The sequence below is a fragment of the Oncorhynchus nerka genome, linkage group LG10 (assembly GCF_034236695.1).
Source record: "Oncorhynchus nerka isolate Pitt River linkage group LG10, Oner_Uvic_2.0, whole genome shotgun sequence".
Classification (NCBI taxonomy): domain Eukaryota; kingdom Metazoa; phylum Chordata; class Actinopteri; order Salmoniformes; family Salmonidae; genus Oncorhynchus; species Oncorhynchus nerka.
In genome coordinates, this window is record NC_088405.1 from 67,319,192 (window position 1) to 67,331,525 (window position 12,334).

Consider the following 12,334-nt stretch of genomic DNA (forward strand, 5'->3'; position numbering starts at 1 on the left):
TGCACAAAGTAGATGTCCTAACCGACTTGCCAAAACTATAGTTTGTTAACAAGAAATTTGTGGAGTGGTTGAAAAACGAGTTTTAATGACTCCATCCTAAGTGTATGTAAACGTCCGACTTCAACTGTACATATCATTAGTGTTGTTCATATGTACAAACGTTCCAAAAGAAATAAAAATAATCTGAGACAGGATCTTGTTCTTACTGATTTATAGACAAAGTTAGCTAGCTTGGCTACACTCATGAATGAGAAAATCTCACTGGTTTTTCACTTGGTCAAAACACTTAAATTATACATCAAAATAACCAGAAAAACTCATCAGTTTAGATAAACATGCTATCTATAGAAACCATGCTTATAATTGTTACAAACCTAAAAACAGGATAAAAAAGTAGCCACAGAGATATGGCTTCTTTTCATTGGGCTTCACTTGCAACACATGAGGTAGAAAGGCACGCGCCTGTGGCATTTAAAAATTTACGTGATGTGCACCACCCGGAAATTTCCTGAACTGTACTAATGCATAATTGGGATTTTACTATCCCAGAAATTCCTGTATCCCGCAAGTGTTCTGGGATGCGTGGATCTCTACAGGAGTCTGCACACTAGCATTGGGAAATTTCCACCCACAACCATGCACCTCAAATTTCACAGGAACATAACAGATCCAATTTCACCCAGAAACTCTGCTTTTCATACAGGCTGTGCTGGAGGGAGGTGAGGGAGGGAGGGTGCTCTCAAAGAAGAGGGGTGGCTCAACCTGAGTGACACAACAACCATTAACAGGTGTCATCACATCACTTAGTTCCACAGATTATGGGACTGGCCCTAACTGCAGAACCACAATCATAGTGTCCCCCCACTCAGGTGCAGCTTGTTCTATCCAGTTTATTTGCATACCTTAAAGTCTTCGCATATACACACAGATTGTACATACATGTTAAAATGAGGCAATAGCAGTGCCACACCTTCCTTGGATTATCCGCTTGTGAGGTACGGTATTAAATGAAGACTTTCCAGGATGTGGTCGGACAAACAGAGCAACAGGCGTCCTCTGGGTATCTGTAATGAGAGAGAGCAGAGGTGCCATAATTACATTTTTAATCACATGTCTTTAATTAGTTTCAGTGGGACAGTGGATCTGGTTACAGAGAAACGCATTCATCCACCAATGTCAAATGCAGATATTACCCCGTGCTTTGATTGTCTTCATTTAGATACAACATAAAAATAACATTAACAATAAGAGAAAAATACATTCTGCATTTAATTATGTAATTTAACAGTATCCACCTATGTTTTAAAGAACAGAATATTGATATTTTGCAACTGAGACAACGATGTTGACCTGATAGCAATATGAATGTTTTTATTGAATGTGAATTGGTGTTGCTTCCCAAGGGCATGTTCATATGGCAAAGAACGAAAATATGGCCTGTCACTTTAAGATGGTTAAATCTGCCTGTCATATCCTACACTCCCGCCTACATGGTATAAAGCAGCCTATCAGCTCACAGCGCACGTGACGAGCGTTCTATGCGATGACCTCATCCCTGGAGTGGGATGACGTCAAATTCAAGATGGATGGAATCACGACTACCACACACTCAACATAATTCTGATATAAAGTCTTTAGTGTGCTGCGTGGAAACAGAACGAATACATAGGGGTAAGTTTAGAAAGCCATGAAACTACTTTGGTTGAGATTGTCTTGCGCTAGTGCTCCACATTGGACTCTTGTTTGGAGAAAAGCTTTTTTTTCCTGACGTAACTCTGAGGTGGTTTCTTCGTCTTTTCTAAACCCCACGAGTAACTGCTCTGTGTCTGCTCCTGTAGATGCTGCGTCTGCGCTTTAACTAACCAGGGAGAAAATACAGTAGTGGGTGTGTGCGCACACAGTGACCACACACTCGTTTCTCGAGCACTGTGGTTTTATTCTGTTTCTTTACGTTTCTCTTTCGGAAACATTAACACAAAGTGATTACGTGATTTCACCACCAGCAACGGTAACAAACAGACCATATACCGCGTCATTGTTTTAGATGTAATTAACCTATTTAGTCCATCACGGAGAGGATACTTGGCAGAGTTCTTAAACCAGTTTCGGCTGAATATTTGTGTCATCAGGAATTTTAGCCACGTCTCGCTTATTATCTAATGCTTGCTCCCCCTGGCTTTTCCTCAGACACATTCTATGGGCGCAGCGTTCTAAACTTTTCTGGCATGGAATGTACCAAACATGTTTGTGTAATCATATGGAATTGATAGCTGTGTGTAATGGAATGAACGCTGGCTGCGTTCCTTCTAAATATGCCCCCCGCCATGTCTTCTGATTAAAGACATGATGTAATCTAAATAGAACCTATAAATGCGCATGCGTCATGCTATTTGCGCTCATAGCACAGGAAGATACACTAACCTACCAGTTGCTGATCTAAAAAAGATTGGATAGTCTAATTCAGTACTCTTCATGATTTACAGAATACGTGTTTTGGTATTCTAAAATTGAAAATGAAGGATTTACAAACTAGGCAAATTTTCACTAATAAATTGTTGGCACAGACTGCATAGCAAAATACCTCTTACCGAAAAAAAAAAAAATCAGGCTTCTGGCAAACAGTTGTGTCAAGTCTTTGGCCAATTTGTCGCAAATTTGCAGCAATCTCATATTTTCACATGCATATGGGTTTTGTGGCAGACTGTTGTGGTAAATTTGCGGCAATTTGTGAACTTCTGGCGATCAATTCTGTGAAACTTGTGATGAACTTTCTGATTGCTGCAAACTCAGTATGAATATGCAAATTAGATCATTTCCCAAATAAATTGTTTATTTAATATTTTATGTAGCTACAACACATACATGAGAGAAATGTGAACACTATGGGTGAGGATGTTGACCTTAGGATGTTTAAAGGGGCAACTACAGAATTATTTACATGAGCCAAGTGATAACTGAGCAATAGATTTTAACCAATGGAAGTTTCAAAAATCATTAACAAAATCTAAATAATTAAAACAAAACTAAATCATACCCTGTTCAGGACTATTGCCTTTTTGAGTGAACTTTGGAGATGGCGGCTTTGTGGAAGTCCTTCGTCCAAAGCTTGTTGAATGCATGTACTGAAACAATCAGAAAATACCAAACAAACAATCATTCATCATTAAGGTTGTTGGAATTTTCAGAGGGTTTTGTGATGAATCTGATTCAATGAACGCACATTTAGCTATATTCTGCGACGACACTCAAATTTAACCATCAAATTCATAATTTGTAACGCTTGTTACTTATCGTTTTCACAGTTCACTCTGCCAAAACACCCTTAGTTTGTCTAAATAACATTAGCCATTTTCCACTCACTAAGTCGCACTAGAGGACTTGTTATTTGCCACGTCTTGACACTTGCTCACATTATGCTGGACTTATCCCACTGGCTGGGTCAAATATCTATAATGTCTTTTTTAGTGTTGCATTGCACAGGGGATTTGCTGACATGCATCTAAAAAATTGGTTGAGTTTGCCCCACCAAGATTTACATGCTAAAATCAGCACTGCCATAACCCAACCTTAATAACCCAGTACCAACGACCCAACCTTGCTGTTTTTACAGAAAACAACCCAACTATTGACCCAATGCCTGCAACCAAGCAATTGGGTCATCCAAACAACCCAGCATTTTGTAAAGTGTAACTAACATTTCAAAGTCATGCATGCAAGAAGTCTTGGCCTGTCTGGTGCACAAATATTTCTCTGTCCTCAGTTTGATTGAAGGCCTCGATCTGTATTTTTGCCTTGTAACTGATTGTTTCTAGAACAGGAGAAGGAACAGCATGATCAAGATGAGTTAGCTTCAGCTAGTTTGAAGCAATGAAAGATCTGATTGTTACAAAGAATGAATGTATGGGCTACATTTTGAGAATACATGCATTTGCTTACCTTATCAATCTTACAGACAATACTAATTTATCACTCAAAAAAAGTGTTATGAGTAATTGCACCGCAAACATATTTCCAGGGTGTTGATGCATCCTCCTCTCTGCCTCTTCAACACCACTGGTCAGGGAAGGGTATCCATCTGCAAAAGTAAATGTTGCATTATTGTCAAATCAACTCATATTGTTGCTACCTTAGCAGTTGTGCTAACTAACATGCTACTGAACTGTGACACTAGCATATTGGCATGCATATTGGTATTAAGACACCCTAAAATATAAATGTTTAGGCAAATCATTAGTTAGGTAGCTAAACTATCACATTAATTGTGCAAAAATAGGATAGCTAACGTTAGCTAGCTCAGCACTAGCCAGTCAGTGGCACTGAGATTGAAACTAGTATCAACAAAATGTGTTTCACTCTATCCCATAAAACATGACATTGCTAAGTAGGTGTCATTTTACCAAATAAAATGTCAAAGTTTATTCACTAGGAAGTTTAATTAATAAGTTAGACACTCACAGGACAACTTTGGTAGCTAGCTAAGATAGCTTGGTTTCCATTTTTCAACAGATGTTTCTAATCCCGTTGATTATGTAATCAACGGTTACTGGTCTTGGAACATTTTGCAACAAGTTATGCCACAGATTCAAATTGAATCTTGAGAGAATTGTCCAACAGAAAAAAATTCTGGCGAACTCTTTACCACTTGTGGCAATAAATATTAATGCTGCCAAAGATTTGGCACAGATTCACCATTAGGTGCAAACATTTGCAAACCACTGGCAACATTTTGTGGCACACCATTTAGCTTTCAGAAAATTTGCCACACACGTGGGCAAGTTTCTGAAACATTGTCACACCTGTATGTCATATAAGAATTTGGCATAATGTTATTAGATTCTTAGAATTTTTGCAACTTTTCTACTGTTATTTATTTCTTTAGGTAGATTTATTTGACACATAGTGTGTTTGATTTTATATATTTCCTAAATGTTTAGGTAACTCCTTCCTTAATTTTAGTCAAACTAAGGGTCTTAAAATTAAAATCTTCATTTTTTTCTTGCCTTTCAGTCAGTATGGAGAGTCTGGTGCACTATAGTAATCCCTCCCATGGCCTCTCGGTCCTGGGGATGCTTAATGAGCAGCGCCTGAAGGGGCAGCTCTGTGACACAGTCTTGGTTGTTGGGGATCAGAGGTACCAAGCCCACAGGAGTGTGCTTGCTGCCAGCAGTGAGTATTTCCAATCCCTGTTCACACGGAGGCTGTCTGACACCCACAAAGTGATACAGTTGGACTTCTGTGAGCCTGAGGCCTTTGAGGTAGTGCTGAATTACATATACTCATCCTCCCTCTTCGTGGACAGAGGCAGCCTGGCAGCCATCCAGGAGATGGGATACAGTCTAGGAATCCCCTTTCTAACCAACATCATGTCAACAAGGCCGCATGTGTCCTACTGCGTCTCCAGAAAAAGGTTGTCCTTCTCAGAGGAAGATGACAACGACAGCCAGCCGAGGAGTGTCATTATGCGCAAGAACCGAGGTGGTGATTCTCCCGGCCCCAGTCGCTACAGTTCAAATTATCAAGGAGAGCCCTCAGGACAGAGGAATCCAAATGAATCATCCAGGAACACTGCGTCCAATCCCAGAAAATCAGCTGAAGCAACTAGTGAGGGTTCTGATAGCAAGTCCATCAGTTCATATGCCTCCATCTTAAAGGGGAAGACATCATCACGCACAGGGTCATCGGTAAGGCCCCAGCTCACCACCTCAGTCTCCTTCAGTGAATCTCCAACAGTCATGTTACAGACTGAGTCTGATCTAAGCACTAAAGAAGAGGAGGAAGAGCAGAGGCTCTACAGAACCACATCAAATTTTCAGGGCTCGGCAGGGGAGCCTAGCCAGACCATTGACAGGAGTGGCCCACTCATAAAAAGCCTGCTGCGCAGGTCATTATCCATGGACAGTCCCGTCCCAGTCTTCTCCCCAACACTGGAGCTCAATAAGCTGCAAGGCCGAGAACAGTCTGTTGTTAAGATGGTGGCAAAGACAGAGGAAGGGACTCAGAGTGAGCACAAACACAGTGTGAAAGTGGTTCCGCCACTTCTTCTCAGGTCAAGGCACCACAGTAGGTATGATGATGAAGAAGAAACTCAGGGAGAGGTGTTCCATGTGAAGACAGAACCTAGCAGCCCACTGTCTGACCCCTCAGAGATCATTAGAATCACAGTAGGGGATTCTCTACCAGTAAACCTAAAAGACATTGAAATTAATTTTGACCAAGGCCCTACTAAGCCATGTTATAATCTCCCTGGAAAGAGAAAGGTGAGAAGAGACAACAGAAGGTACCCATTCAAAAAGTCCAAAGGTGTGAACAAACATGATTTCCCACGTGAAGATGAAAAGAACATGTCAGAATCTGTACCTCACAACTCCAACATGGACGACAATGATGGAGACTGGACTGATGAGCCCAGGCAGAGCAAGATGTTTAAATGCTGGAACTGTTTAAAAGTGTTCAGATCCAAAGCTGGACTGCACCGCCATGTTAACATGTATCACAACCCAGATAAGCCATATGCTTGTGACATCTGCCACAAACGCTTCCACACCAACTTCAAAGTCTGGACCCACTGCCAAACCCAGCACGGAGTGGTACAAAACCCTGCATCATCCTCCAGCTCGTTCCAGCTGGATGAAAAGTTTCAGAGGAAGCTGATTGATATTGTGCGAGAGAGAGAAATAAAGAAAGCCTTGCTCATGAAGCTGAGGAGGAATAAGCAGGGTTCGCAGTCTCAGGTGTTTGCCAAAAAAGGTGGCCTGAGGTCCAGGTCAAATTTGATATGCCCTTACTGTGGGAAAACATTTTTGTTTCTGTCTCAGTTCAAGCAGCATTTGAAGACACACCCTGCAGAGAGAGCCAACCAAGAGACTGAGAGAGAGAGCAGTCTCTACCAAAAGGACCAGGACCAGCCCGGTCAGAGAGAGAACACAGACACAGAGGTTTACTCCTGCAGGCTCTGCAATGAGAAGCTGTCCTCTCACTTTGAGCAGGGAGACCATGAGAGGGGCTGTCGACATGCAACCGTGTGCCCATACTGTGGCCTCCGATTCTCCAGCCCAGCGGTTAAAAAAGAGCATGAAGCACACTGCAAGTACAAGAAACTGACCTGCCTGGAGTGCATGCGGACCTTCAAGTCCTCCTTTAGCATATGGAGACACCAGGTGGAGGTTCATAACCACAACATTATGACTGTTAAGGAGCAGCTGAGCCACCAGGAGGAGATCAATGGAGAGGTATCTGACCACCTCGGAAGGCCGCTCCATACACAGGAGTCTGTGGGAGCGGGGAGCTTCAGAGAGGACATCATCTACAGTGACTCTTCGGGTCCGCCCATGTTTGACTCAGAGGATTCTTCATCATTCGTGCCAGAGGACTTGAGTGTTAGCCAGCATAAGAACGACCATCATGGCGAGCTGACAGTGAAGGAGGAGCCCATTGAGGAAGCTGTGAGCGAGAGGGAGGACATGACATCTGGGGCCTCCATTGAGCCCGAGGAGCCAGGTGTTTGGCCGTGTGAAAAATGTGGCAAGCTCTTCGGTGGCCACAAAGACCTGGAGCGCCACCAGGAGCTGCTGTGCCACATCAAACCCTTCATCTGTCACATCTGCAATAAGGCCTTCAGGACCAACTTTCGTCTTTGGAGCCACTTCCAGTCCCACATGTCCACCTCCGATGAACCTGGAGTGAGAGAGGTCGATGATAGGCGCCCTTCGTCTCCCTCCCCCTCACCACCACTTGCGGTCACACAAGCAACTGGATGTCCTGCCCCACAAGTTTCTCCACCTAAACCAATGGAGGCAGAGCCAGTGGTAGCTAAATCTGTGGTAACTAAATCTGTGGTAACTAAGGAGGAGGAGAAGCCTGTAAGTTCGTCATCAATGCCCAGGACCAAGAGGCCGGAGATGGACAGATCATACAGTAGCCCCCTACCCAAGACGGATAGTGTGGATAATCCTCTCACCCCTCAGGAATCAGAAACCTTTTTTTACCATGCTCCCACTCTCTCTGCCCTCACGTTTAAGAGGCAGTACATGTGTAAGCTCTGCCACAGGACATTCAAAACTGCCTTTAGTCTTTGGAGCCATGAGCAGAGCCATAGCCACATTTGAATGTGTCTCACTCGGACACCTGTGCTCTGTTTTGAGCCTCTGAGATGATACTTTATGCTCACAGCATCGTAAAATATCAAATACAACTCTGTCTACACAAGAAATATTTTGAATGTATCTATTGCTGTTGGTAGTTTGCTTTCCTTCATGCTATATTTTCCAGTGGCCATGTGTGTTGGTGTAAAGGTGTGAAAGTGAATGTGTGCAATGAATTGCTATTTGCCTCGTCATCAGCTCCTTACAAATGTTACTTGGCATTTGACATCGTTAGTACTGCGTAAATATATTTCAGATAACCACATTTGACTCATCCTTACCTATTAAAACTCTTTTGATTTAGGAATTGCTGTACTATACAATTAAAGATCAGTTAAGTGCTTTTGCTTAAATTGTGAATTTGTGTTGATTGATGCGTGACGATTATGAATATGATATATGAATATGATATTAGTGGCCTCAGGCATCATGTTTATTGATATGCACTTTGCAATTCTGTTCACTATTAACGTTGCGCATATTGGTCAAATTACATTGATTAATTATTGTTATATGAATCTTTATTTTAGATCCTCTGCATCCCATTAACATTTCAGCTATAATCTGTTTTGTACCATAAAACTATGGTTTTCATATTGACTATTCATATTAATTCTTCTTTTATTCAGATTTTGTCATTGCCTTAGTGATATTTTGTGTAGATTATACAAGTAAACAAAACCAAAGAGGAGATAGATTAGCAAGGGGATAAGAACTGGAAAAACGTGCAGTATTTTAACTGACACTTTTTGTAGATTCTGAGAAAATAAATTATCTTTATTTCTATTTTAATTTTAGATATCACAAAATAAATTACAGATCAGCATGAATGGATTATTGTGTATAAAACAAGGAAAATATGTACTTTATTGGGAAAGGAGTTTTGTTTACTTTCTGGGTGTGGTGTATGATAGATTTTGTTGTAGTTTTTTAAATGATTAATTTGGTACAAAAATAGAAAAGAAACTTGTATAGTAATACATACAGAAGAATTAATTTGAATGACCAAAGACATGGGTATTGTATCACTGCTCTGTGACAGCTCAATACCAGTATGATGAAGTCTGAAATAGTTTGTATGATAATTACATAAGTAATCGTGTGAATTGATAGCATGGTCTTAGCATATGCATCCTGAGACAATTGACACATGTTCTGTTAAAACTAAGCACAATAAATCGTTGCAGATTAACAACTTTTTTTTACTTGGATATTTTGAATGATTTACAACCAATATACAGCCAATACAGCCAATAAAGGTTTAAAAAATGTAAGAACGTGAAAGCAAGACTTGCCCTAGGGGAAAAAGTGGGATTTGGAAAATAGTTCCTTTATAACAGTCCAATGTTTTTGGGTTGCTGTGATTGTGATGGCTTGTTAATTACAGTACATCTGGAAAAGAGGATTTAATTATTGATGATAAATGTTTTTATCAGTTGTACACTGATACCGCAATAACCACAGATATTGATATTCAGATTTGAAAGATGTAACTTTGTGATGTTTAACTTCTGTGGTTAGGTTAAAACAATCTATTTATATTTGTGCTCTGAATTTTTCTGGAAGATCTTAAAAAAAGAAATTGAGTTCAAAGAAATTGAATATAATTTTGTGTATATGGCAGTGTTTGTATAACCTTTAATTTTGTTTCTATAATTAGTTTGTTTATGAAAATACATATCTTTAGTATTATTCTGCTATTTCTGCAATAATGCATATTTGTATGGGTTGCATTATTGTTGCTTTACATAAAAGGCAGCCATTTTGTGTTTTTTTCTACAGGTTTTGTGCTTGAATTCTTTCTGTAATAAAGAGTGATATTGCGGTAGCTGCCTTGGTATTGAGTGTGTATACTGTTTGGATTGCGTTAATAAGAAACTAACACCCTTGAATCATGTGAAGGTTTTCAGGAGAAGTTGGTATGTGTTTAAAATCACCTGCTGGGTGTCAATAAAGTGTGGCGATTCAACGTGTAGTCAGGAAATTAACATAAAATGATTAACGAGGTTCTGTGGTCAGAGGCAATAGGATGGCAACCCACCACGAACGACCGATGTCTTGTCCTTAACATCAGTAAGCACAGTAGCAGGTGGTTTTCTAAAATAACAATTAGGAATGTGAAATTAATTCAGGTGATACATTTTATTTTCAAAAGTGAAACATCTTTCTTCACATCATTTTCTTAGAAGCAAATGTCAAACATAAATCAGAAAATTACTTTACAATTACTTGAAAAGATAATTAAAACTTCCATGAAGCAGTTATTAAATGAAAACCTGTTTCAGACAGACATGTTACTTGTAGCACTTTGTTCATACAAAAAACCTAAAAGCAAAAATGGTACTTGACGATGTTCTATTCTGTACTATCGGATGTGAAAGATCATGTTTCAGTGTTGACAAAGGCATTTAGAGAAAGAGTAGGCATTGATAACCAGGATTGTAAAATGACTGCTTACAAATGTGCACACACTGCTTACCTCATTTGCACACACTGTCTAGACTTTTTCTATTGTGTTATTGACTGTGTTTGTTTATTCCACGTGTAATCTTTTGTTGTTTGTGTCGCACTGCTTTGCTTTATCTTGGCCAGGTCACAGTTGTAAATGAGAATTTGTTCTCAACTAGCCTACCTGGTTAAATAAAGGTAAAATAAAAAAAACAATAAAAAACAAACTGATTTTACTTTCTGATTAGACATTGGGTGGTTGTACTTCTAGCGTACTAACTAATAGTTAAGACCCAAGGGCCTGCAAATGCCCATGTCAATGAAGCAATTACATCCCATAGTCAATAAAGCCCACAATTTAGCCTGGTCCCAGATCTGTTTGTGTTTTCTTGCCAACTTCTATGGTCATCCTATGGTCACAACCACAAGAGTTGACAAGGCAGCCCAAACGATTTGGAACCAGGCTACCCACAGCCATGTTTTAAGATGCACATCATTTTGAGGTGACTTCACAGTGCTAAGGTGTCTTTTATTAGCCTTCTCATGGTGGTGCTCACTGAGGTGCCCAGCGTATCAGTGATCTGAAAAGTGATTTTGTACAGGTAAGGCTGGACATCTTTGAGGCTGGTGTCGAACACATTGTCCACTTCCGACTGGGTGGGCATCTTGGGTAGGTACTCATGCCGGTTGATCACCTCCACGATGTTGATCACCTTCTCACCCAGCTTCTCACCCACTTTCTCCCGGCAGATCTGTCTCTCCTGCTCGTTGGCCAGGTTGACGACATTGACCTTGATGCTCCAGACCTCCCAGGGAATACACTCATCAGAAAAAGGCCAGCGGGACTTTTTTTTCTGGTAGAACTCCAGTGAGATTTGTCCCATTCCATCCGTCCCATTGCCCATGGCATCCTGTAAAGCACAATATAGATTCCAGAGGTCAATGGATACCAATAAATTACAAGTATAGTTATACATAACATAACTCATATAATATCTAGCTATACGTTTTAGTGGATAATATCTATACATTTCAACAAACAATCCGTCATCATATAGGCCTACCTTGAATTCTCCTACTGCTTTCCTGATGGCCCTATCAAGCTCATCGGAAGAAACACGAACAAAACTGAAATCAATAAAGTCGCAGTCAATGTCCTGTGTGCCAACAGTACCAATGGAGTAGGTGCCCTCTTTCTTGTAGTGAAATTTCCCAGTGCTGCGATGCAGTAAGATAGTGTGCAACAGAGCCAACATGGCCTCGTCCACCTGTCTTCCCTCCACCGACACTTCTAGAGCCTCCGAACGGCAGTTCATGGTGATCTGCTTCCCCACAGAGGCAGATGGAATATATGGGGGAATTCGCTATTCCAGCACACCCTTCAACTGTTGTTCACGTTCCATAAAACTGGGCTAAACATCAACACAAGCTAGCTAGCTAACGTTATTGCTAGTTATTGTAAGTAGCTAACTAGCTACTAACGCAGCAAACGTTAGTTTCCTGTGGCAAGCTCGATGGTTAACAAGAGAACACGTTACTTTTAGACTGTCTTGTTGAATATTGCAACGTGTAGAAAATGTGTTGTTGGTAGCTATGTTCTTTATAAGTATTTATTAATAACAACATGCTGACACACAAACTGCAATTTCGTTGTCCTACTAAAAAGGGGAGGAACTACTTCTGTAAACACGTTGGGAAAACTGTGGACCAATCCGAACCGTGTATCCTTTCTTATACCCCAGCAA

The 12,334-nt window shown here is 40.6% G+C and overlaps 2 protein-coding genes across 2 annotated transcripts; one reads left to right on the top strand and one right to left on the bottom strand.

Annotated features, from left to right (window-relative positions):
- The first annotated feature begins 1,553 nt into the window (after positions 1 to 1,553).
- On the top strand, positions 1,554 to 9,969 carry LOC115135898 (zinc finger and BTB domain-containing protein 21-like). The gene is made up of 2 exons (XM_029671070.2): positions 1,554 to 1,671; positions 5,008 to 9,969. Exons 1-2 carry the CDS (start codon positions 1,566 to 1,568, stop codon positions 8,103 to 8,105), a joined length of 3,204 nt encoding a protein of 1,067 aa, XP_029526930.1. The 5' UTR covers positions 1,554 to 1,565; the 3' UTR covers positions 8,106 to 9,969.
- Positions 9,970 to 10,264: 295 nt separating this feature from the next.
- Positions 10,265 to 12,266, bottom strand: LOC115135899 (autophagy-related protein 101-like). The gene is made up of 2 exons (XM_029671071.2): positions 11,654 to 12,266; positions 10,265 to 11,500 (listed from the first exon to the last, which is right to left on the bottom strand). Exons 1-2 carry the CDS (start codon positions 11,903 to 11,905, stop codon positions 11,099 to 11,101), a joined length of 654 nt encoding a protein of 217 aa, XP_029526931.1. The 5' UTR covers positions 11,906 to 12,266; the 3' UTR covers positions 10,265 to 11,098.
- Between the last annotated feature and the right edge of the window lie 68 nt (positions 12,267 to 12,334).